At 39.6% G+C, this 27,883-nt stretch overlaps 1 protein-coding gene across 2 annotated transcripts in view; it reads right to left on the bottom strand.

Annotated features, from left to right (window-relative positions):
* The window catches only part of LOC131228680 (serine/threonine-protein kinase TOR), a 107,658-nt gene that overhangs the window by 58,981 nt on the left and 20,794 nt on the right, over window positions 1-27,883 (bottom strand). For both annotated transcript variants that reach the window (XM_058224522.1, XM_058224521.1), the window contains exons 11-26: window positions 16,576-16,728; window positions 14,204-14,325; window positions 13,976-14,075; window positions 13,806-13,901; window positions 13,277-13,407; window positions 12,054-12,156; window positions 11,779-11,961; window positions 11,501-11,593; window positions 11,365-11,400; window positions 10,296-10,394; window positions 10,101-10,199; window positions 9,845-10,007; window positions 9,622-9,746; window positions 9,471-9,523; window positions 8,354-8,477; window positions 8,085-8,270 (exon numbers count right to left, since the gene is read on the bottom strand). In XM_058224522.1, the coding sequence (XP_058080505.1) occupies window positions 8,085-8,270; window positions 8,354-8,477; window positions 9,471-9,523; window positions 9,622-9,746; window positions 9,845-10,007; window positions 10,101-10,199; window positions 10,296-10,394; window positions 11,365-11,400; window positions 11,501-11,593; window positions 11,779-11,961; window positions 12,054-12,156; window positions 13,277-13,407; window positions 13,806-13,901; window positions 13,976-14,075; window positions 14,204-14,325; window positions 16,576-16,728 (1,866 nt within the window). The remainder of the gene's footprint in view (window positions 1-8,084; window positions 8,271-8,353; window positions 8,478-9,470; window positions 9,524-9,621; window positions 9,747-9,844; window positions 10,008-10,100; window positions 10,200-10,295; window positions 10,395-11,364; window positions 11,401-11,500; window positions 11,594-11,778; window positions 11,962-12,053; window positions 12,157-13,276; window positions 13,408-13,805; window positions 13,902-13,975; window positions 14,076-14,203; window positions 14,326-16,575; window positions 16,729-27,883) is intronic.

The raw sequence follows: 27,883 nt of genomic DNA, 5'->3' as shown, positions 1-27,883 counted from the left end.
AACTCCAACAAAGGGGGAATCCTAGAAAAGATATTAACTTCTGATTTTTTAAGACAAGCTATATTTTTGCAAAACATAGACAGAAATTTAGGGAACAGCATAGACAAGTTATACTTTTGCAAAACATAGACAGAGAAATTTAGGGAACAGCATTCGTCCAATGTTACCTGGATCGTGGAATGCACTGGTATGTAGTACAGGAACTGGTAAGCTGAACACTACCCACGGTAGGGGTAGGATACTGTGGGTCCCTCCAGTACACATTCACAAAGTATATGCAAGTTTAATTCTCAAACAAATTGATATTGTAATTTTTGTATATAAACATCAGGGGGGGTGGAGGGGACTAATTTTATTGAACAAACAGGCCAAAGAATTACAAAGCAACCCTAGAGATATAAGAGAAATCACAAATACAATCACCAAGAGCGGTGAAGATTGAAGCCCCTTTCACTACATCCAACATTACCAAACCACCCACCCCCCCCCCCCCCCCCGGACTAATTTTTTTGAACAAACAGGCCAAAGAATTACAAGGCAACCCCAGAGATATAAGAGGAATCACAATCACCAAGAGCGGTGAAGATTGAAGGCCCTTTCACTACATCCGACTTATCCTAACTAAAAACTCCCAATACATTCCCAAAAAAAATTGCGGAAGCACTAGTTATCCACCCCCACCCCCCCAAAAAAAAAGCCAGCAAATAATGGCATCCTCCATAAACTCCTTCCTCTCTTGCCCACCTCACCCCTGTGCCACCACTAAAGGAATATCTCAATTGACTTCAGCATTAGCCAAGCCACCCCAAAAATTCCCACATCTCCCTCGTGAAAATGCAATGGACGAATAGATAGTCAACTGATTCTTCACTCCGCCAGCAAAGCAAGCAAATGTTGATGATGACCATTCCCCTCTTCCGAAGGTTATTAACTGCAAGCACCTTGCTCCACCCCACCAACCAAGCCAAAGAAAAGTGGTATGCACACCTTCCTCACACGAAGGAAACCAACTGAGCGTACTATAGAAGGACTGAGCGAAAAATCTCCTGCATTTTTCCTTGAGCCATACTGACGAATCTAGATCCAAAAAGGGCAGGATGCCCAAAAGCCACAACGATAAACTGATAAACTACTCTTCCAGCAGGTTCCTACGACAAAGGGGAGTTAAAACCACCCCGGAACAGGATGTTATAATAGCAAAGAGCTATAGGCACATCCAAGTTCAGGGCTAAGCTAGCCATTCTTGGATATTCTTCTTGCAAACTTCTCTCACTCAACCAAACATCCTTCTAAAACCTCACCCTTTACCGATCCCCCATTTAGAACCACACCCCCTCCTTGAACCGAACCCCACACTCGAAATAGCCTTCCATACCACCGTAGCCTGTATAAGGAAGACAACTTCATCCACCACCCGCTTTCTTCAATTCCAACTTCCTAAGTATTACTTCCTTCCACAGGCTTACCTCCTCCATGCCAACACCATTTGCCCAGATGTGCCATAGTCATGATCTCAAGCTTCCTAATTCCTACTCCCCCTTCTTTAATTGGCCTACAAACCTCCTGCCACTTCATAAGATGGAACTTGTTTTTCTCCTCCACTCCAAGCCATAAAAAGACATGTCTACAACTCTCCAGTTTCTTCAATACACCCTTGGGGACACTTGAACAGAGATAAGAAATAACCGGGACGTTCAATAAGGCCACTTTGATCAAGGTTATCCTTCGCCCTAAAGAAACATATCGGTGCTTCCAAGATGATAATTTCTCAAATTTCTCTATTACCTTACCCCTCAAACAAGCCCCCACTTCCATGAACAACTCTTGAACATAGAATTTCAACGACACGGTCCAGCCCACAATTGGTACCAAGCATCCTCCCAACCAAGCATTTACCAACTCTCCCACTTGCAAATCTTGGCCACCAAGCTATCCCCGAAAGACTTCCTAGGGAGGATGATCTTGTCTGCATCTACTTGAGGCTTGAGCGAGATCAACACCTCCAACTCGTTGTGGTACTTAATACTATGTACCCTCACTCCAACCAACAATTGCTTTCAAACAAGTCTCCCACCTCGTCAATAGAAGTTCCAACTCTTGTTGTTGAGACCAGACACCACTGGAACACCTGTCAGGCATTAGCAAGCAATGGAGGATGGACATTGATTGTAAACTTGCAAATTTCTAGCTTCTCCAAACCCATCTCGCCTTTCTTCAGAATTAATATGTGTGTGTGTGTGAGTGTGTTGGTCTTAAGACCAAGCAACACACGACTCTTGTTGCCCTAGCCATCTCTCCTCTTCTCCCCTTTCTTTTCTCTCCCTACTCTAGATTTCTTTTTTTTTTTCCTACTTGGTATTAGAGCGTCTGATCCGGGACCTGAACGCAACCTGAGGTAGTGGGGCCCACTATTGACATCGTCCATATGCGCGGATGATGTCAACAGTGTATGGGTGTTAGTCTTTTTGAAGCAGAAGCTTGGAATCTGGTAGATCGGGATTTTAGAGGAATAATGATGTTTTTTCGCATTTTTTTTGAGGTGTTTTTCATGGTGTTTCAGTAAAAATGAAGAAAAAGTCGGAAAAATCCAGATTTCGGACCTTTTGCTGTGGTGCTTTTCTGAAAGAGTTTTAAGCAGGTTTTCTCCAAGGGGTAGGTGTGATTGATCAAGAGAAATCACCACGAACAAGATTCGTCAAGTTTCGTCGAGGTTTGGGGGTAATACGGCGTCTTTTGTGAGAGATGGGTGTCGTAGACTCTTATTTTATGGGTTTACTTGCTAGATTTTCTTTCTTCATGATCTAATGTTTTGGGACTATAAAATGCGTGTAAAATCGTGTTGATGGTGATTGCGATGTTGATGCTCTCATCACGGTGCTTAGAAGGTTCGGCACACACAAGGTCTTCGACGTTATGCTCTGCTCAACTTTATATGAGAGTTTTCTTACAAATGGTGGATCTTTCCTTCTAAGTTCTTCTTCTCTTCCTTTATCAGGCTCTATTGTTTATTGCGTGTGTAGTTGCACGTGATGCACCCTCATTTTGTTGCACATGATGCACACAAGTCACCACACGCTATTGTGTGTATTCGCTCGAGTGTTGCACGTGATGCACACTCAATTATTGAGCAAGTTGCACTTGTTCGTGAGAGAATTTGCAGGTGGAGGACAAGTTTGTGACTCGATGTTTTTCGAGTTTAGTTGTGGTCATGTACTTGAAGAGAAGATTCAATGGATGAAGAGAGTGCAGGCTATAATTTATGTCCATGTTGTGTTTGAGGGGGAGCAATGATCCACACTTATTAACTTCATTTTCTTTATATGTATTCCAAGCTGGGCATGATCAATATACATGCTCCAGCTTGAGGGGGAATGTGGAAGTATATGTAATTGTGTGTGCATGTGTATGTTTGTTATGTACCCCAACGGAGCACTGTAACATTTCCTTCAAAATTAATATATATATGTGTGAGTGTGTTGGTCTTAAGACTAAGCAACACATGACTCTTGTTTCCCTAGCCATCTCTCCTCTTCTCCCCTTTCTTTCTTCTCTCCCTTCTCCGGATTTCTTTTTCTTTTTTTTCTACTGAACCCACTTCCCCTGCTAACCTTCCTCTCGTTGAATCCAAAGCTTCCCTTCACATCCCATTCCTTTTCTTCCCCTCTTTGTTGTTATTAGCTACTCCTTTTCCCCTTCCGAAGCTTTTGTAACCATCCCCTCTCCTTGTGTATTCCATAGTTCCTCTCTACGCACACACCACCTTACCTAGAGATCTTCCTCTTCCCCCTGCCACCATCTTCTTTCCATCTTTCCTTACGCCTCATGGCTCTCTCATCCAGCCCCCTGCGCACTTTCCAAGAGATCTCCCTTTGCACCCCCTTTTCAATACAAACCCATTGCCTCTTGAGCTTCACCCCATCAAATCTTTGATCGCCTCGCGATTCCACCCTTTTCCTTAACATTAAGGTATTCCATAACGATAATGTTGGTCATAACAACCATTACGACTTTTTTCTTTCTTTCAAAACACCTAGTTTTGCCCATGATACAAGGCTGTTACAGCCATTATGGGCAGTTATGGGATGAGTCTATTTCTTCATCAAGGGAAAACATTGTCTGGAATTTGATTTGTAAAAGAAATCTCTACAAAAGGGAGATTGCTGAGTTTACATCTCTCCTCGCCGGAATTTCTACCTTCAAGCCAAACTATTCTTCAAATGATAATATAGTTTGGACAGTCGATAAATCAGGTCTGTTCTCTGTCAGGTCTTTTTACAGCTATCTAGCTTCCGCCCCCACTTATGAAGATCAAATCTCCACTGCCCACATCTGGAAGTACGCGGCCCCTCCTAAGATTATTTTTTTGGATGGCTGGTGGGAAAGAGGAAGGTGCTCACGATAATCTGAAAAAAAAAAAAAAAAAAAAGAAAAAAGAAGGGGGGGGGGGGAGATGATCCTTCCCAATATCTGTCTCTGTTGTATGTCCGCCGAAGAAACAGTCGATCATTTATTCCTCCACTGCCCACTTATCCACCAGATCTGGTCCCTTCTCCTTAATCCCTTCAACATCTCTTGGTGCTTCCCAAATTCTTCAGCTCGTGTTTTGAAGGCCTAGCATGGGGTTCGTATTGGCAAGCTCCGAACTCCAATCTAGAGGATAGCCTTCCTGGCTATTTGGTGGTCCGTTTGGGAAGAAAGGAATGGTAGATGTTCAGAGACATCTCTAACTCAGCTGAGTTTGTTGCAAGAAGAGCTAAGAACTCTATATCTGAATGGGTTTCTTATGTTGATTCCCTGAGGGGATGTAATCTTCTATTTTTGGGCCCTTAAGTTATCAGTTTCTTGTTGGGTCAGCCTATGTTTTTCTTTTTCGGTTTTTTCTGTTCTTTTTTTTCCTTTCGAAGGCTGCTTTTCCGCTACCTCAGTTGGCCAGCTCCCTCCCCTTTCTGTATCTCCTTTTCTCTTTCAATGAATTTTGCGTTATCTCTAAAAATTTATTAAAAAAAACAATTAAAAAAAACACATAATTGTGACCACTTTTACCATTGCGTTACAACCATTATGTAACTATTTTAGGATGCCTTGCTTGAAGTCGATCTCCCCCTTGGTTCTTTCGTGCCCTCCGAACTTTCTCGCGTCGATCTCCCCCTCATCCCACTTTGATTTGTCAAATCCTACTCAAATTGTGTTTTTTTTTCATGGGAGTTGGTTTGGTAAATTAAACTTCCTAAGGGAGCATTTGGCGCAGGGTATTAGATGGGATTATGTAGGATAGAATTGCATTTGGTCCGTGCAATTCCATCCAGCATTTGGGGAAGATGGGAAGGGTTGGGATTAGGTGGGATGGAATTGTATTTAGTCCCATGGAATTGCATTTGGTCCCATGCAGGATTTTCGTGGATTTTGAAATCCATTATACATGTGGGCCCTACATTGATGCATGCATTTATCCATGTTGTCCATCCATATGCACCGTTTACACATGATATTCTGCTTATATATGTGCACAAGTGAACGACATCCATTGTCGATTTGGTCCGTTGATTACAATTCCATGGTCCACCAAACATTATTTTGCTTAATCCGTTGTTTTCCGTGGCAAAAAATTTATCCCAAACATGGGATTGGATGGCTACAATACCATGGTATTTCCAGACATGCAATCATTGTGCAATAATCATGTTAATCCTATCTAATACAATTCAATACCATCCAATTCCATGGACCAAACACGCCCTAAGGGTTTGTTTGGTCCATGGGATTAAATGGTATGGAATTGTATTAGATGGGATCAGTGTTTTAAATAGCGGTAGCGTGTTGCGTAGCGTTCAACCCTCCGTAGCGTGTAGCGAAATAGCGTAGCGTATAGCGTAAGCTACACAATACTTCTATTTTTTTATTAAAAAAAGAAAAGAAAAATATGATAAATATTAAATAGTAAGAAAAAAGCAAAATATATAAAAGTCACTCTCTTCAAAAAAAAAAAACATGCATTACAGTGGACCCCACGCATGTGGGCCATGCCATACACACACCATAGTGGACCCGCGCATGTGGGCCATGCCATACACACACAACAGTGGACCCCACGCATGTGGGCCATGCCATACACACACCACAATGGTCCCCACGCATGTGGGCCATGCCATACACACACCACAGTGGACCCCACGCATGTGGGTCATGGCATAAAACACCACAGAGGACCCCCACACGTGGGCCGTAGCATAGAACACTACAGTGGACCCCACGCATGTGTCCCACGTGATGGTTGGATGAGTCAAATCCATGCCATAGACACCACAGCCCCCATAAAAAGAAAAAAAATTTGAAAAAAAATGAAAAAATAACACAACATTTCAGTATAAATAAAAATAAAACTCATTAACAAAGATTAAAGGGCTAAAACATACCTTGAATAGAGATTTAATCAACTGAAAATTGATTTTTGGGAGTTACGTGTCCACGCGGCTGCGAAAAGAGGGATACGCGATTTCTCACTTGTTTGGGCTTCAATGCTTCTGAAATTCCTGCAAGATGATGCTCTTGTAATTCCGATTGAACTCCAAAAATCGGATTTGAGGAAGGGCTCTTCGAAATCTTGGAATCAAAGCTTCAAAAATGAGGAACCTGCGGCTGCCGCGGCACCGCGATAGGGCTGTTCGAAAGCCCTAATACGAATTGTTTTAAGTTTTAAAAACAAGTCTTATAATATGAGTCTAACACCACCTACTCAAAAAGAAGGATGGCCAGTCACCACCATTTAACAACAAGTTTTTAACTAAAATGACTTTTAGTTTAAAATTCTTACGGTAGTCCTAAGGCGTACGCTATATACGCTACACGCTTCTTATGTGTAGCGTACGCTACAGCCCTGGTAGCGCACGCTACTGCGTATTTACACTATTCCGCACGCTATGTAGTGTTTTTTGTACGCTATGCTACGTAGCGTACGCTACACGCTACGCTACCACGCTATTTAATACACTGGATTGGATTAACACCATTATTGCACAATGATTGCATGTTGGGAAATACCATGGCATTTTGGCCCATGGCAAAAACATTGGATTAAGCAAAACCCCATTTGTTGGACCATGGAATTGTAATCAACAAACCAAATTCACAATGGATGTCAGCCACTTGTACACGTATATAACTAGAATGTCACGTGTAAAGGGCATATATGGATGGACGGCATGGATAAAACACATGCTTCAATGTGGGGCCCACATGTGTAGTGGATTTCAAAATCCACCGGAAATCCCGCATGGGACCAAATGCAATTCCATCCCACCTAATCCCATCTAAGCCCACATACCAAACAGGCCCTAAATTTTATTTCGGTTAGATGTGGACCTTTTATTTTAGTTGGGGATCTTTACTGGTTTTCCTTTTTACAAATGAGGAAAAGATGGAACTCTACAAAAAGGAAATATAATTTCCAACATGTGACACACTCTTCACTCTGTGCTTAGATCCTATTTTATTTGAATTATTAGTTGAGTGTGTTTTTCTTTCGCATTCTTATAGGAAAAGGGTTGTGACATTTTAGGAGTAACTACTTTGACTAGGGTTTATTGTATAAAGTACCCTTTTTTTAACACACCCCACACACTGACGCAATAGTGGAATTTCACCACCTATGGATACTCGAACCCTTGACCGGGTGTTGAAACTCCTAAGAGTCTACCACCGAAGCAAGAGTAAGGATCCTTGTATAAAGTTCTCGAGGCATCAAATTTTTAATAAAGAACAGACTAGATGTTTAGGAATACCGTTCGGAAAAAATAAAAAAATAAAAAATGATGAGGTGTTTTAGAATGTTTCCTTGTTCCTCTTTGTAGATAATACCATAAACTTGGATTCCTGAGTTGAGCTCACTCTTCTTTTCTCTTCTCACCCTCCTTATTTTGATATCACTACTGTTCTGTGCGGATCATCTTCTCACCAGCTGCAATTTGTATGCATCATACTTTATAACATGACATCACAGCATCTAACAGTACATTGTTGACATGCTCAAGAGTATAGACACAAGGATTTACAAATAAAGGAATCCAGCATGAAAGAAAAGAAATTACTTGATGATTTCTGAGTTGCCTGTGCACCTCACTCCCTTCCTCATAAGGGTCGTTGTCCACATCATTTACGGGATCACTAATAACCTCAACAGGAAGCCGTCGAGTCAACTTTTGGACAGATATACTATCCAGAATTAAAGGCTCACGTCTCCGTAGGCGACCTTCGATTTCGTCAAAATCTTTATGCTGTAAAAGTAATCAAGTATGTATTCACATTTGCTACAGGCTAGAGATTCAGCAGATAAATACAAAAGGTGAAAGAAGAAAACCCGCAATCGATGTTTCAGCAGAAGTTTGTGGATCGATGGTATGAAAATCGTGAAGTCCTCCCCAAGAGCATGCGCCAGGCAGCAAAGAGCATCAACAGCATCCTTGCGTAGCTCATCGTTGTTTCTAGAAATTTAAAAACTTCAACAGTTAAAGAACAAATAGATTGAAACCAAATAGGGAAGGGAAAAAACCAAAAGACTACACTTTATAGGGGAAAAAAAAAACAGATTTGGCTGCATAAAAATTATCAGACATCTCTTGACCTTAAGTGATCATGGACAGTGAACAAAACAATCTTTCACAAAGGAATAATCAGCTCTAGAACATATATTTTATTGAGAAACTATGAAACAGATTTGGCTGCATAAAAATTATCAGACATCTCTTGACCTTAAGTGATCATGGACAGTGAACAAAACAACCTTTCACAAAGTAATAATCAGCTCTAGAACATATATTTTATTGAGAAACTATGAAACAGTATGTCAACTAGGATTAAAGAGCAGCAAAGGATGCATGAAATGGCACATACGTTTCACGATGAATTATATGGCACAACAGTGCAACCAAAGGAAGTTCCAGCTATCATCAGATGCACAGGTTTTCGTCACATTAAACAAAAACAAATTGCACAGAAACCTGTATATAGCTCTCTTTTTTACTTTTTCACCTCTGCCCAATCAATCAAAAGAAATTTGTCACTTTGTCCCCGTCCTTCCCATAAAAATCTCATTGAAGCTTCTCAACTCATTGAGCACCACTCCCAGCAAAGAAGACTATTCTATACTGAACCGTCAGATAAGTACGTAAAATAAATCAGGATGTATGCAAAGGCCCAAAGAGCTTCCTCAAGAAGGCTGCATTTGGACGGCATGTGGTTAGATGCATGATGTGGAATGCAGCGCTATATTGCACCAGTGCTTCTTAACCAACATGTGGTGACAGTAGCAGCAAGCTGTTCCACTAGCATAAATTCCAGTAGGAATACAAACAAACTAATAAAGTTACTGCCATGCAAATCATGCTGTAAATTAATGCATAAGAAATGAAGATGAGTCATATGTCCCATAAATATCAAAATAAAGAAACATATCAACAAAGATGGGAATAACTGACCCGTCCAAAACTAGCTTCAAATGATGCACTAGAGCAGATATGTGGCCAGTGACCTGACACAAAAATGAAAATAATGATAAAATAGGATACGATTAACACAATATAGCATTTGCTTAACACCTACTTGTGAAATCAATCAAAAGCTACCAACCTGAACCCGTGGGATCAACTTCGTAAGGGTCTTGATAGCGGCACGTCTTATATCAATGGAAGCATCAACTTTAAAAAATCGAATAAGTGCAGGAAGGAGAAGATGCATGTGTTCATCCAAGGTCCCTACATATTTATGAGAAATCAAATTGGTCAACAAACTTCAGGGAGATGGGAAAATGTGATAGATAATAAGGCAACAAGAAAGAGTCAAGGGAACCAACCGCCAAACACTTCAAGGGTATGCAGAATATCAAGAACATAGCTGTAGTCATTGCACCGCTCTGCATCACTTAATACTTGAATACAGCATGGAAGAATAACAGGAAGATAGGTTCTAAACTCATCATTCAGTGCTAAGCAAAGCTGTTCCACTAGGTGTAGAATCTGGGAAAAGGAAATCACTCTGGCATTAAAAGGAAGGTTAAACAATGTGATATCATCATACGGAAGAGAGATTCATCAGAACACCAAACTTACTGGTGAGCCTTGCACGGGACGGTTAGGGGCAGGCAAATTAAAGGAAGACCACAGTTCAGATATGAGGAAGAGCAACTCTGGCAAATACTTACGTATGTGCTGCACAGGAATCACATGATCAAATATTTTCAGAAAGAATCTCAAAAGTCAACATCTGTACAGAAGAATGACAACTATCATAAGATCAAACCATACCTGACGAACAATAGATACCAAGGTTCCAAGTTTCCAAGTTATGAACTCCTTCAGTCCATCTTCACATGTGCGAACAGTATGGAAAAGATCAGGCAAAACCTGCATACAGAAAGGAAGGATTATCTCAAATTTTCATTCAAGGGTTCAACCTGCCCAAAGCCTCAAAGTACAGTACATCAGTCCACACATTGAATACACAACATTATCAATCATGCTATCATATGTATTTCATTACATTTTTTGCAGATTTACATAACGTCTGAGCATGCCCCAAGTCCACTTGCTTGGACTTGAGGTATGTATACCACCAAAACCTGCATTACGTTTCTTTGAACAGCATGTCCAACACCAATGGCAGTGCTCCTTCAATATAACCAGCACACCTATTCACTGTATTGACCAGTAAACAGAACCTCTTCAAAATTTACCTTCATAAGACAGTGGACTGGCCACGATTACAAAATTTCATAGCCAAGATATCAGTTTCGATATGGTTCATTGTCAAGAAAACCATCCACATTCGCTATACCAGATGAGTTTAAAATATACACACACACACACACACACACACAAAATCTACAGCCATATTATACAGAGGCCACTTTCAGCTGACTGGCAAAGAAGGAGATAATAATTGTTTCACAATTAGTTACATTTCATTGTAATGAAATATATATATATATATATATATATATATTTATCTAGAGAGAGAGAGAGAGAGAGGTTAACAGACAAGGTATTCAATAATGGTGATGGTGGCCGTAACGGCAACTGTAATTACCATTACGATGTGGGTCATGGCCCCCATAACAGCCATTACAGCCTTTTTCCTTTTTCTTTTTTGAACATTAAAACTATATCAGCCCTGAAACAGACGGTTATGGGCCATTTTTTACAAAAACAGCCATTACGGCCCTGTAATGTGTAAAGGTTCCCACTATTGCCAGTACATAATGACCATAACAGCCCTTACATAACCATTTTTAATACCTTGATTACAGTAGACTGAAGGAAGAAAAGAAAAGGGGAATAAAAAACTAGAGCTCAAAAACAAAGTTAATGGTCTCACCTTTGGCAAGTAAGGGACACAGCCAAGACCCATTGACTATTTAAAGAAAAGAAAAGAAAAGAAAATTAGAACAACAAAGCAGAAAATATAGTGATACTGAATCAAAAGAGACAATATTTTACTTTGGATAGCATACCTTGAATATGAACATAAGAGAGCCTACCACCTTCTGGTGATAACTTGAAAGTGAGGCATCCCGAAGAATCCGCATAAGGGAGTTGATGGCAACCTACTCGCCATAAATCAGGTTTTAAAATAAGCAAGAGAAGACATTGAAAAAATGGCGTTTCAAAGCCAATTTAATTATAAAAATTTAAAAATTTAAAAAAAAAGTTTTTTTTTTAAAAAAAAAAAAAACAACAACAACAACGACAACAACAGAAGACAAGTGTGAACTTTTTGTTAAATACATACAGTAGCGTAATAATCCTCAGATGTTGCAAAAGATGGTCCAAGATCCATAGGCAACTCTTCCATAGACCGAATATGTTGACCAGTATCACTTGCTGCACGGGTAACTTCTCCATGGGATCCTGGCAAGCTTTGCTGATTGCGCTTATGTACATGGGGGTCCAAAGCACCCATGATCCCTAAAACCTGTCAAACACTCAAAAAGGATATAATTCAGCTGCAGTAACCATAATAAATAAGTTCAGCAGACCATCTGAAAGAAATATATATATATATACCTTCAGAACCTCCTGTCTCGTGGACCATGCCAACTCACCATTCAACAATTTCAATAGTAAACCAAGCAGTTGTGGGTACTCTTTGTATGGAGCAATCACATAACTGCCAAATGAAAGAAATCAATCCGACATTAATCGAAACTAAGGATTATTGCTACGAGTTATCTTATTTAAAGGGAAACTCAAAATGCATCCCCAGTTTAGTTAATATAAATGTTCAAGGATCAAGAAGCAGAACAGTAGAGAGTTAACCTGGGCTCGGCTTTTGTAGACACAATCATGGGGAGTTCTCATTAAAAGAAATTAGAGAGGACCAGTTTGGACCAATACTTGCAAGGAAAAATAAAATTCACAAAGGTAGAAGCCCCTTAGAGATCACTTTTTGAGAATTGAAAATCTTTTCTTTTGTTCCTCATAGCGAAAGCATATCATTTTATTTATTTAATGTCAATCAAATGGAACTTAGGGCTTGTTTGATTTTCTAGTACATTGGTAAATACCCTGCAAAGGGGTAATAATTATTTCCTTACGCATTTACAACATTTTCACCCGTACTTGATTTGACTACCTACTTTTTGGACACTAAAACCAAGAACATTGCAAAATATATGTGGGTCCCATTGTGATGCATTTCACTTATCCACACTGTTCATCCATTATGCCAGCTGAATTTATAGCATGAGCCAAAAAATGAGGCATATCCAAAACTCAAGTGGACCACGCCATACGAAAAAGGGAATCGAATACTTACCGTTAAAAATCTCTTGGGGCCAATGTTTCTTTTGGTGTGGGCCACTTGAGTGTTGGATCTGCGTCATTTTTTGTCTCATGCTTCAAAATATTGTGGTAAAACAGATAGGCGGAACGGATATATCATATACCTCACTGTTGGGTCCAAAAAATTAAACTAGCTCTTTTGAGCCGGTTTCCCATGCAGAAATTTGGATGAATTTTCAAACAGGTGAAAGGGTAATAATTATTCATTTGCAAGGTATTTACACCCGGTTTGAAAAATCAAACAGGCCCTTAAGAAAATTTCGGAATTGAATTGGTGACTGAAAGAAGAAAGAAGATGTGTCCTGAGAACTGGTTATCGAGACTCTTAGAAAGCATGCCATTTGGGGCAAGCTATTACCAATCATAGCTAAGACTGGTCAATGACCATGCAATGTCAGGTGATGTAATATTAAATTGAGAATAGCAAATCAGAGGACATAGCATACCCAGTGCTCTGTACAACTTGACCAAGAGTTGCGACAGCCACTTCACGCTTTATAACAGCAGCTCCATCCAAGAGGGCTTCAACAATTAATGGCATTAGTTCACCAAGATATTGCTTCATTCCAAAACCTCCCTATAACAAGGACCACAACAAACGAATTAAGATTACACCATTGCTAATAGAGAAAAAACATTCACATGGAAACATGACTGGTAAGTGATTATCCTCACATCATGTGGTCCCCAAAGTGTAATGCAGCAAGCAAGTATGCTAGCCTCTATGAAAGGAGGTAGATACCAAAATGACAACATGATCACTACTTGTTACAAATTAAAGTAAACAAGCAAAAACTCCTAGAGCAATGCTTCGACAATTTAGCATCAAAATAGAACTTTTTCATCAGTCCTTTTCATACCACCCACATAAAAGGCAAGCTAATTTAAAGCATCAGACTTGATGAAATTGGAACTTGTACCATAGCACACTGCATGATTCAAAATATAACCCAAAAAATAGGGAAGTAAACCCACCACCCTAGCAAGCTCCCCAACAGTTTTAAGAACTCCAGTGACAACACCAGTATTAGCATTTGGCCCGGTGCCTTCCCTTAGCTTCACCACAAGTGCCTGAAATGTGACAACCTCACTAGATGAGATGGCATACATTTAGCTTGTACTAAGGACCAAATCACTGAGTTGACCTTGTGTATCGGAGCAATGTATGGAAGTATCAGTCTTTCGCAGTTGCGAATTAGGCGGCCCAAGAGTTTAGCACTTTCTTCTCTGCATTTGCTATCAGCACTGCTTAAATAGCAAGAGAAAAGTCATGATCTGAATATTTCAAAGATAATGATGTGAAACAAATAAAAGGGCATCCATTTCCCCATAAATCAATAATATTATTGGCAAGTAGATATCTTTCAGATTACCTTTGCTCAAGATGCATCAACAATTGTATGAGATGGCGACGAAGTGCAGGCAGAACATATGCCGGATTCTTTTCAGACAATCTGCCAGCAACTGATATAGCAAAGTCTCGAACACCAAAATCCTATGACATGGAAAAGAAGGCAAAAAAAAAAAAAAAAGAAAGAAAGAAACATAGTGAACATGCCCCTATGTTCATAAACATTTTTCAAATAAAGATAACAGTTCAAATGCTCATAGAAGAGCCATTGGCAGGTTGTAAAGATTGAATTGGAGGAAAGGAGAGAATGGTCCAACAAAAAGCGAGAGAAAAAAGAAATTCAACCGTTGAATATATGGTCTTCACTTCCTAAACAATAGAATAGATCAAAGGCCTGAAATTGACTGAAGAACAGGTCCCCCAAGTCAAAATCAATGTGCATAAAAAGGTACAAACTCCACAAAAGAGAACTGATCACCAACAGCCAGCCACATGGTAACTTAGCAGGCAGCCCCATCTCAACTGCCTGCATGTCACATCAATGGGAGATTGGATCCATGCAAAATGAGACCCACCATGAAGGTCACCTGCCTCAAAAATCAGACCAATCCACTCATTACGTGGGCCACACCCGTGTTGTAGCAGACCATTGACCACCCATTGATTTCAACAGTGTGGCCTACCTGATAGGTGGATCGGCCTGATTTTAGCAGCAGGTGATCTTTGAGGTGGGACCCACTGTTTGCAAGGTTTGGACATCCTGCGCAGCAGAAGTGATGTTGAAGGGGAAGATGGGGTTGCATGCTAAGCATACAGCCAGCAGTAGGTGATCACTTCTCCTTCAGAAGATCCCTCAGGCTATTGGTATCACTACTCCTGAGCAAGTTAGGTGAAGACTAAATAAAGAGCTGGAACATAAAATGTTACAAGCAGGTGGGAAAAGGTCTGTGAATACAATTTAGAGGTCATAAAGCATACCAAAGATGTTAACTTCCTCAGAAGATAAACTCCCACATCACCATAGATGGATGGCTGCATTATGGTCAGACCTCAACTAGCAACATGGAGGTCATACTGTTTTTAATACATCAATATAGTGCGCAGGGCCCAGAACATCAAAAGGGCATCACAGACTATTATCACTTTTTCATTTTTTTTCAGAGGTGCAAGTGCAACTTGAAGACTTCGCATGAGGTCAACCCAATGTTTTAAATATCGAAAATATTTGCCGATATATCCCACGATATATCTTGCATCCCACCTATGCGATACGAAACTCACAGGTAGTGCTGATATATCTCGCATGTTCGATCCAGTGAGCATTTTCAATTTCCAATGCTTTTTTTTTTTTTAATTATGTTAAATCAGTATCAAATGGTTATAAAACCATTGGTTCTTCATGTTTTGCATGAAAAATCATGGAGTTGGAGCTTTGATTTCGATATCCATTGGTTCTTCATGTTCTCCATTTTTTTTCAAAACTTGCCTTTAACCAGCTATCAACTGAGACTAATTTAGAAATATTTAAGATTATTTGATGAAATGATCATCACATACACCCTAATTTTGAAATTTGAGTGTAGGTGGTTTGATTTGGGGAAATTTAGGGAAAATTCAAAATTTCCCCAATTTCTACCAAATTGCTTGCAATGTTGCACTCCATACATGAAATCAATCATGTATGAGGGCTGGTCTACTGATTTGTTAAGTCCTTGTCAATTTTCGAAAAATAAAGATCATTTTAATTAAAAATTATTAAAATATCAATTTGAATATAGTTGCATTAGTTCAGGAGTGTTTAGGAGTGTTTGATGAAATGATCATCACATACACTCTAAATATTATGCATTCAATTTAAATATAGTTGCATTAATTCAGCTAGACAGCACATTACTTAGGACCCTATACAAAGGAAACCTATTATGTGCACTTCTTTTTTGAGATGTTACGATTTAAAAGTGTATAGTAAGGTCTTTTTTTAACAATCCCTGAAGTTTCATTGAAAAATTCTGTCATTTTCCCAATGTTTCCCCATGTTTCCCAAAAAGTGCGATAAATTACTCGATACAGATGATATATCACGTAAGATAACCAATACGTATTTGTATCCCAAGAATGTGATATGTAACGCAATACCAATATTTCGAACACTGGGTCAACCATTCTAGTACCGCTCACCCAAGCACGATTAGCTACAGAGTTCTGATGGGATCCAGAGGTCATACTTGACGTTGCAGGTGGCATATTGTCACTTATGAACATGACAATTAAATTACTCTCAAAAAGGTAAAGGAAAAAAATTGGGGTCTGGTTTCTCTTACATCTGCTCCAACCAACACCAATTATCACATTTCCAAGTAATTGTTGAAGATTTGATTAATACAAAAATTATACCTCATCATTTAGAGCAACAAAGATAGCACTCAAACTATCAGCCTGTGCCAAAAATTCATCGAAACCTCCATTTTCATGCAGAGATAGAAAGACTGACTGACGAACACTAACATCAGCATCTGCAATGGCAGCAATTAGAAGTTTCTCCACAATCTGCAGAAAGCTCAGAGTTAATGATCAAGATGTACGAGCAAGACCATTTTGCAAATACATCAAAATTTACTTCACATAATCTTGCAAAGTTTTCATGACATCGAATAAAAAAAAAGAGATAAAAATATCACTCTGAAAAGCTCCAAAGGCTGAGACATAACAGTAAAATTAATTATCAACAACCACACATTGCCTGAAGAAAATTTGAAACCTTAAAGTAGTAACAACTGGACAATGTTTTAGGTAAATTTATTGAAATAAAAGGCACATTAAAAAAGGTGGATGATGTTACCTTATAATTCTACGAACTCCCACTTGTTTCCTATTTTCACAGGTTTCTTTGGAATGTCCCGAAGTTAAAAGGACTTAACATGATCAGTGGAGTTGTATCCAACTCAGTTTCAGCCATGGCCAAGGGCTCGAGACACGCCAATACAGAAACTTAGAACCAAGTTTTGCCACTGTAGAGCACACGTTTTCTCTTAGGCACCAATTTATCCTAGATTTTTTTTTGAAACGCGGTAATTTTATTAAGAAACAGCCAAAGCCAAAAGAATTACAAATCAAACTAAGAAAGAGGAAACAAAAAACTTTCCCCTAATACATTTCAGGCTATTGCCCACTCCATTGCATTTAATTTTGCCCTATTGAACACATCCGATACCCTCACACACTGATTCCTAAAACAGCAACTATTCCTTTCCCCCCATATGCACCACAAACTGGCCAACATCACCATTCTCCAAATTATCTTGCTGATCTTACTCACGCCACCTCCATGCCATGCTCACAAAAAACTCTCTATTGCATCCCACACCAACCACGACACCCAAGACAAATGCAAGAAGCTATCCCAATTTCCTTATGCAAATGGTAAATGGATAAAATGATGATCTACTGTATCCTCATTTTGAAGGCACATTAAGCAAACATCCAGGAGCACCATCCCTCTCTTGCGAAGATTGTCAACCATAAGCATCTTATTTCTTCCCACAAGTCATGCCAAAGCCACAACCATGAGCGGAGTGCCGAATTGAAGTTGTAGGGCGATAGTGACCTCCTCCTGAAGACCCATGGTACTCTCTAGCATGCCTTCACTGAGAAACAACCGGTTTTCCCATTGGCCCACACCATCTCATCCTTTGCTCCCGGTGACAGTTTTACACTGCACAGTAACTCCAAAAGCCTGACAAATCTTTTGTCTCTTCATCCAACAAATTCCTATGACGTGGGGTACCCAAATCACTCCTGAAAATGAGAAACAGTGAGCCACCAATATTTTCTACCTCCAATAATATTCTCGCTCGTCTTGGAAAAACTTCCTTCAGAGTCTTTTCACCCAACCAAACATCCTCCTAAAAGCGGATGTTCTTTCCAAGATGTTCCATAGCGATAGTGATGGCCATAATGGCCACCACCACTACCATTAAGTCTTCTTGTTTTTTCTTCTTTTGAAAAGGAAAAAAAAAAAAAAAAAACTGTTTCAGGACCGTTTCGAGTCATTTTTTCTGTAACGGTCATTTCGGCCTAGTAATGCACAAAAGTTATAACTGTTACTATTACGTAACCATTTTGGCATACTTACGTAAACATTTTGGCATACCATGGTTCTTTCCATCGCCCAAGGAAAATCCCCCATTCTCCATAAACTTCCACCTCAACATTGCTACTGATTTCCATACTGCTGAAGTCCTATATAAAGATATATCCCTTATCCACCACCACCATTCTTGAACCTCATACTTCCTTTCTATCACCTCTCTCCATAAGACTCCTTTTTCCAGCACCACACCTCCAGATCCATTTCCCTAAAAGAGCTCATTTGTTCTTAGCTTCCAAAGCCCCGCTCCTCCTTCCTCAATCAGCTTACATATCTCTTCCCATTTTATTAGATGATACTTACTTGCCCTCTGCCATAAGAATCCCGCCACAATTTTGCCAACCTATCAAATACTAATCTCAGACATTTGAAGAGGAACATGAAATAAATTGGAAGATTGGACATAACCGATTTTGTGAGTGTAAAACTTCCAACCATGGAAAGATCTACTTTTGCATCTCGAAAGCTAACCCTCAAATCTTTCAATTTCTTTATCGCACAGTCATTTTGCCAGCTTTCCTATTCAGGGTGGAAGCCCAAGGTAGATGGAAATGAACCAGCACAGCAGCTGAATATGCTAGCAAAATTGCTTGCGTCTTCCTTTGAAAGGCCAACATCCTAGCTGTTATTGTTCTTGACTTCTTGTAGTCTAATCTTCTTAATTTACCGATTTCCCAAAGTGAAGTTTAGGCTTAGTCAATCTTACTGGTCATTGGATGTCCATCTTCCTCTCATAGGCTCATTTGGGGGGGGGGGGGGGCACATGATCAAGCAGTAACCCAAGTCATTTAAACAATGAGGAAGTAGTAGTCAGTAAACAATTGGGCTTAGTTTATCAGGGGAGAGTGAGAAGATTCACCATATTTGAATATAAAATGACAAGCACAAGAATGAATTAGATCAATCAAGGTCAGAGATAAAGTTTTGTCTATGATTATGGATTAATTCTAGTCACATGGCCTTCATCAATATCTATGCACATTATCTTTTGCACTTAGAACATTGAATGATGAAGTATTAAATTGATCTCCAAAAATCTGAATGAGAAAACAGATTAGGCATCCAGCTAACTCATTCAAAGTCAGCAAATCGCCAAAACTGAAGCAGAGTCATCCCATTGGCTCAATTTTGTAAGAGATGAAAGAAAACTAGACTCGGCTCAGACCAACTTTGATCCATGCTCAAGGTAAGAACATCAAATATTTTCATATTGACATGGCCGACCTAGTTGAGTTTCCACACCAGCTGTCATACCAAATCGAATCAGCTTGTTCTGATAAGGCCATGTCATAACTGAGTCCGAGAAAGAATTCACGAGGTCAATCCTAGTCAACTGGAGTATGGATGTAGGCTCTCAAACCACAGGTACAACTTTAATTAAGAGGAATTCCTGCGGGCGAGTTCCAAGGGGAGCCACATCTGAGACTTGCCAACATTTTGGATAACATTCTGGACATGTTAAGCACTTTTAGACATCTCATTTTCACAAAGAGGCAAATATCTTGAAAAAACAGATAATCCAACCTATATGAGTCAAGATACATAGTTATTTAGAAACATGAAGGACCTCATATGATGTTGATGGAGTGCCTTTAATCTGGTGCAGTGTTGTTCAGTCAACCAAGGAATTCTTGGGTCGACCGAAGCACATTGTGATGTTCCCAATCGACCGAGATCTATTTTGGTTGGTTGAGAGACTTTGTTGATGTCTCGGTCAACCAAAGGTGCGACCGAGCGGAATGCGTTAGCGCAGGTTTTTGTTTCTAATTTCATATGAAAGTGTATAAATAGGCTTCTAATTACGCAATTAACGTAGAACGAAAGGAGCCTAGCATGTTTTCGAGGGTTTTGAGGAAGCTAGGGTTTCTCATCTGTAAGTTGTTCCATCTCTTGCAACTTTCTGATTATAGTGGATTGTTTGTCACTTGGTGTCGTGGTTTTTTTTTCCCTGCGAGAGTTTTTTCACGTAAAATTCATGTATTCTTTGTGGTGGCTTGAATTTTTGTTTCCCTATTGTGTCGTATGATTCCATCTGAGGTTGCTTCCACACCGGACAAGTTGTGTTAGGGCTTGTTGCGCCCCCAACAAGTGGTATCAAAGCAAACGTTGGGTTTTCAGATAGAATCTAAGACATGGCATCGAGGGGAGAGAATGTGAAGTTCGAGACAAATTCACAGGTAAAAACAATTTTGAATTATAGAGGTTGAAGATGAAAGCCCTCCTAATTCAGCAAGGGCTACAACAAGCACTCATTGGCAAAGTGAAAAACCCTAAAACGATGAAAGAAGTGGATTGGGATGAACTTTATCAGAGGGCGATTAGCACAAGTCAATTGTGATTGGCCGAAGAAGTCCTTCATAATGTCGTTAATGAGACGACTGTCACGGGCCTCTGGGCGGAAGTCGAAGAGCACCTACATGACAAAGTCGCTCTCCAATCGTCTATATCTAAAGAGACAACTGTACAATCTGAAGATGCCGGAAGGGTCGGATTTCTCTAAGCACATCAACGCCTTCAACAAGCTGATTTTAAACTAACAAGTGTAGAAGTAAAGATCGTTGAAGAAGACAAAGTCCCAATTTTATTGACCCCTACTCCGGATTCCTATCAATATCTACTAGATACTTTGTGTCATGGTACGAATACCTTGGACCTTGATATTGTTATCTCATCCCTTCAGTCGAAGGAGCTAAGAAGGAATAACGGTGGGGAAGTTACTTCTATGGTTGCACCGGTTGCCAAGGAAGGATGGTCTGAGCGAGAGATGGGGAAGTCACAATCGAGGTCCAAGTCAAAGGGCAAAGAAAGTTGAAGTGTTGGAATTGTGGCAAGACGGGACATATGAAAAAGGATTGTACGAATCCCAAAACCCATAAGGATGAGAAATAAGATGATTCGCCAAAGGAGGCCAATTTAGCAGAATCTAATGTAGGAACGAGTGGTTGTATCGTGTTGTCAGTCTCCATGGTCAATCACTTATTAAATGAATGTAAGAATGAGTGGATTTTAGATACGAAGGCATAATACCACGTGTCCTCATTGAAGTTGGTTCACCACATATAATGAGTATGACGGCGGCCTAGTTCTTATGGGCAACGATCATTCGTATAAAATTATTAGAATTAGTTCAATTCGCATCAAAATGTATGATGGGTTGGAGCATACTCTGACTGATGTGAGGCACGTTCCAGATTTAAAGAAGAATTTGATATCTCTGGGAGCTCTTAAGGCACTCGAATTTAAATTCACAGGTTATGAAAGTGTCATGAAAGTTTCAAAAGGGGCACTCTATAGCGTCTCGATTTCATATAACCAATTATACGCACACCCAGACATATATACATCCACCTCACAAGGAATATAGTGAAAAATTAAACCAAATGAATCAGTGTAACTGGTACAAGTAATTAAATTTCAGGGACGAAATTTTGTTCAGGGGGGGTAGATTGTAACACCCCGAACTTTTCAATACCCGAGTATTGAAAGTTCTCAAGTGTTACCACGAAATTTAACTTATTATGTACATGTGTACGATACCAATCTAGCTATCCTAACCTTACACCCATTCTCCAACACAAATCTGACAGTTGGGAATAATCTCCATTCATAAATCAAGTCATCTAACCGTTGATTTTGAGATAGGGTCATCATATACCCAAGTCTTCTTACTTGTCCATAATAACCAACTGTTCAGTTAACTATTCACCGCTAGGTAAAGATATCTGACCGTCCACTCTGAGTTTGGACCACCTGATCATAGTAAACTAGCTACTTGATCTCAGCATCCACTCATACACATATCAAATTGAGATTCTGATCCGTTCATCTTGTTCACCGCCTATGAATATGCTTAACCCACCATCAAAACTACGATCTGAGAAACTTATACATGTGAACAAGTCATTTGAATCTAACGGTATACATGTTCTACTTCTTGATCACTCCAAAAACTCACTTGTGATCATCCGTTTACAAAACTGACCGTACAACCACTTATATACATGATCAAAGTACTAACCATCAAGTTTTTCTATTTTTAACATGTCATATGACTATCCATTATGTTGGTTGATATATGTACATTCCCTTAATTAGTTTGGTGAATAATTCCTTATTCATAATGATTTAGATATAAGTTCTTTTGTAAAAATTACTTAGAAACGTGCCTACAACGATGTAGAACCATTAGATTTTCCAAAACTCTCATATAAGTAATAATTACAAAAATGTCATTAACCTAGACTCCTGAATTTTAAATCACATGGTTCCCATGATCGGTTTGATGTGAAATTTTATATCATGCCAATGTATCATAAATTAACCATACATGTCAAATTTCAGCCCTTATATCATCGTAAAAGTAACTCAATTAACAAATCAGCCCCTTAACCGTTGATTTTTAGTGTCCATCAAGTGAAGAAACCCCATGGGTAGTCGTAGTAAGATTTTCCCTTCATATGAACGACCTGGATTGCCATAATATGGACCAAGTGTGAAATACGAAAACCCCACTTTGATAGGCTTTTCCTTAGGTGCAAAGTTATCCTTTCAAGGCCTACCGACTCCTTATAAATCTGGATCTTTCAATTTAACCACATCCTTCTGTCCATCGCAACTCAATTTTGGACCACACTTTGGTCACATACGACTACGAGGTTATACAAAATTTAGGCCCCGATCTATAATCCTACACCATTGAAAGTTGAAGCCAGTTCCTTCATTTTGGTACAAAAGGTGAAATTTTAGATTTGGACTTTTTCCACCATCAATCAACCACCAAATTTTGTCAAACCGTTTGCTTATCCTAACTACACATTTCCCCCAAAAATTGGACCCTTACCATTCAGTGTGGACCGTTAATTGAGATCAAGTCCGTTTTGGCACCCGTTAAGAGAATTTTCAAGATAGGCCCATCTAAATTTCGGATTACCAAGAAAATCACATACCTTGGCTCTATTCGACGACCCTGACACAATGGACGAATTAGATTTAAAGAAAGATCGTTAGAAAAGAGAAAATTAGAGAAACTCAATCCAAGTGGGATGTGAAACACACCCCTCTCACACGCCCACTCCTTTTAAAAGGGGTGTGCATTCACCTCTCCACTCACGCCCAAGGATAAAGAGAGAGAGAGAGAAAGAGAAAGAGGAGAAGCCTAGACGCCCTTTTTCTTCTCCATATGTATAGTGTCTCCCTCTTGCTCAAGCGATGTCGTAATTCATGTGGATGCTTTTCATGTAGAAGCTTTACTACATGAATATCTACCTAGGGTTTAGATCTAAGACCAAGGTGGGGGATTCCTTTAAGCTTACCTTGATTTAAGTGGATATAATTCATCTTGCCTTTTACATGCTTTGCTTTCACGTTACTATGATTCTCTCCCTGCAATTATTTAATTTACCACCAACAATTATTTATCCTTTGGGAATTATGGTTAAGATGTGATTTTAATTATGTGTGATCCTTATTAATTTACGTGGGGCAATTGATACAAGCCTTGCCCTTGCCTTAACCTATTTTACTGAGTTAGCCCTTGCTACTCTCCTCTTTGTTGAGTTAGCTATTGCTACTCTCTTCTTTGTTGAGTTAGTCATTGCTACTCTCCTCCTTATTTTGTTAGCCTTGTGCCATCTACCTTTATGACTCGGGCATGTGTCTTGGAATTCCAAAACTCTCATGATTCAAAATATTTCTCTATCAATGCGAGTAATGTGTTAGAGGTATCACAACTAGTGATTCAAATATTTATCGTGGACGTAATGCGTTATGGGTAGTGGCCCTCTTAATCGACACGTAATTCCGTGAGTTGGTTGGCGTGGTGCACAATCGATGTAAGTAAATTATCATGCGTTACATCACTATTCGAGATTGGATGATGCAAATAGTCACTCCATGAACACATCGTGTTACGTAAATCCCCCAACTGCGTTGTTATATCGCCTTGAGATGTTCCATAAATCCACGTTAACGTTGGACACGCTGGTGAATCTCCGTAGTTATGGGATGCGGGGCGAGTCAGATTTTTTATGAATTGTATTCCACATTATGATGATCACTGTATATGATGAGTCGCACACACTTTGCTAGGTATGCATGCATATATATATTGGTTGCACATACTGATACCACTCGTAGTGGTGAAGTACGAGACGTATCAGAACCCTTACACTACTTTTATGAATCTTTTGAATTATTGTTAATCTTAAAAGATAAACATCACTATGAGTAGGGCATTGACTATCTCCAACCATACAGATGATGCAGGTGATGTACAGATTGAAGACCTAGAGGACCATCTCCCTATGGAAGATTATACTAAATGAATAAGAAGATAGTTTTATATTTCCGCTGCAAATTCGATAATGTAATAAGCTCCCATTGAGAGGCCATTTGGTAATTTGTTGAATTCTTTTACTCTAATGAAATAATAAATACAGTCGATTTTATTCTTGTGAATGGTTACCTTCGTGAATGTAACTGGATGTGATCTAAATGGAAGAAAAAAAAAATTTGTGCGATTTTTAAAGCATCCAATTTTTACATTATTAACACCCGAAATTCTCAAGCACGAGTATGTACTCGGGCCACAGAAATTTCGGTATGTTACACACTGTTATGAAGGCACAAATAAGTGGAAACCTTTACGGGTTGATCAAGAGCACTGTATCGAATGGAACTGCAGCTTATGTAGCAGAATCCACGTCAACACGTGTTGCATGCGAGCCTAAGCCACATGAGCGAGCACGGTATGAAGGTACTTCTTGATCGTGGTTTGATTCCTGGCTTTAAAAGTTTTGATTTAGATATATGTGAGCATTGCATATACAAGAAACAATCGAGATTATCTTTTAAAACTGAAAATTATGTTAGTAAATGACAGCTTGATTATGTGCACTCAGATGTGTAAGGGTCGTCGTCCGTTATTTCTAGAGGATCGCCATTCTTTGTTACATTCATTAACGACTTCTCTAGAAAGGTGTGGGTTTATTTTATGAAACAAATCCGATGTTTTCGCCACTTTCAAGGCATGGAAGGCAATGGTTGAAAAACAGACAACGAAATGTGAAAATTCAGAGGACCGATAACGGCGAAGAATTTACTTCTAAGGAATTTAATTAGTACTGCAAGAATGAGGGGATCGTAAGGCATACACCAAAGTAGAATAGTGTGGATGAACGTATGAATCGGACTCTTTTGGAAAGAGCTCGAAGTATGTGAGTAATGCTGTGTTAGGCAAGGAGTTATGAGTTGAGGCCATTGACACAGCTTGTTATTTAGTGAATCAATCTCCATCTACGCTGATCGATTGTAAAATTCCAAAGGAAGTATGGAGTGGTCAGGGAGTTGACTACTAAGGGTTGCACATGGTTGGTTGTCATGCTTACTCTCATGTACCATCAATTAAGAGAGACAAGCTAGACCAAAGAGCTAAAAAGTGCACTTTTGTCGGCCATGATGATGGGGTGAAAGGATACTGATTATATGATTGGGTTTCACACAAGATCATATTTAGCCGAGACATCAAGTTCGTTGAGGTTCCTTGTTTCGGAAGGATGAGCACAAGGAAATGGAAAAATCAGATGTTGATGTTGAAACGGATAAAGTTGAAACACTTGAATAAACTAAGCCGCAGACAGAGGTACAGGAAGAGGTGGTGTCACCGCCTGTCAGGAGAAATCCACCAAGAGATCATAGGGTACCGTTGAGATACGGGGATGACTCAAATGTTGAGTTTGCACTCATTAAAAACAAGGGGGGCCCGTCTACCTTCCAAAAAGCATTAGAAGACACATGCTAAGAAGTGGATGGCAATGATGGATGATAAGATAAACTCTCTGTACAAGAACGAAACGTATGAGCTGGTGGAGCTACCCATTGGGAGGAAAGCGATCGAGTGCAAGTGGATTTTCCATAAGAAACTGGATAGGTACAAGATCAGACTGGTAGCAAAGGGTTATGCACAGAAAGGTGTCGACTTCGGTGGGATATTCGCACCAGTGGTCAAGCAAGTATCTATCAGATTCGTGTTGGCATTGGTTGCCCAATACAATCTGGAATTGGAATAACTAGATGTGAAGATTGTGTTTCTACATGGGAAACTTGAAGAGCAAATCTACATGAAGCAACCTAAATGGTTCGAGGTACAAGGAGTAGATAATAATGTAAGCAGGTTAAAAAGGTTGTTGTACGGCCTGAAACAGTCACCTAAGTAGTAGTACAAAATGCTTGTTTCTTTCATGTTGAGTCAAGGCTTTATCAGAAGTGAGTTCGATAATTGTGTCTAATTAAGATCACCAAGTGATGGGGAACTCATTATTCTGGTATTGTATGTTGATGATATGCTTATTATTAGCCATAACATGTCTAAAATCAACATATTGAAGGCTCACTTATCTAGGACATTCGAGATTAGGATCCGGGGGCTGCAAAAAGGATTCTCGACATCGACTTACATAGAGATGGGGAAAGGAGCAGGCTATGGTTGTCTCAGGAAGAGAATCTCGAGAAGGTCTTGGTCAAGCTCAGGCTTGAAAAGGCTAGACCAATTAGCACTCCTCACACTGCTCGCTTTCGGCTTTCTTCGAGACAATGTCCTGCGCCAAAAGAAGAAAAGCAATATGTCTCATGTGTCCTACTCGAGCATGGTTGGCAGTCTTATGTATGTCATGGTCTGTACTAAACTAGATATTTCACATGCGGTGGGTGTTGTGAATAGATACATGTCAAACCCCAGCAAGCAACACTGGGAAATAGCGAAGTGGCTACTTCGTTACATACAAGGTACAACGGACTACGTCTTGACATTTAAAAAATTTGAGGAGAGCCTAGTAGGCTATGTGGATTCATATTATGTTGGTAATATGGACAATAGAAAGTTGACTTTCAGTTACTCATTTGTGATAGCAAGTGGAACGATTAATTGGATACCGAAGCTTTAGTCTGTGTTGCACTTTCCACAATCGAAGCGGAACATATGGTAGTGAAGGAAGCATTCGAGGAGGTTGTTTGGTTGAAAGGGATGATGAATGAGTTGGGGCTTCAGCAAGAAGTCGTGCCTATCCATTGTGATAGCAAAAGTGCAATCAATTTGACTAAGAATTCGGTATACCATTCCCGAACTAAACACGTTAATGTTCATCATCATTTTATCTGGCAGATGCTAAAGGAAGGCGGTGTTACTCTTAAAAAGATTCACATCAGTGAGAATCCGATAAACATGCTTACAAAGGTTGCTCCTATAGAGAAGTTCAGGTTTTGCTCGACTTCTCTAGGCTTAACAAAGAAGGAATTAAGGTGGAGTGTGCACAAGAAGCTGCAATGATGGATCTACTGTGAAGAAATTTAGAGATGGCGATAGTAAATTGGAATAGTGGAGTTGGAGGATTAAAGCCACGGTGGAGATTGTTGATAGTGTCTTTAATCTGGTGCAGTGTTATTCGATTCACCGAAGCACGCTGTGATGTTTCCAGTTGACTGAGATCTATTTTGGTTGACCGAGAGACTGTTAATGTCTCGGTCAACCGAAGGTGATGTAGGATAATTAATCACTTGCTC

This window comes from Magnolia sinica, chromosome 16 (genome assembly GCF_029962835.1).
Source record: "Magnolia sinica isolate HGM2019 chromosome 16, MsV1, whole genome shotgun sequence".
Classification (NCBI taxonomy): domain Eukaryota; kingdom Viridiplantae; phylum Streptophyta; class Magnoliopsida; order Magnoliales; family Magnoliaceae; genus Magnolia; species Magnolia sinica.
Note: the sequence above shows the minus strand (reverse complement) of the source record. Positions and strands in the feature narration are given on the sequence as shown.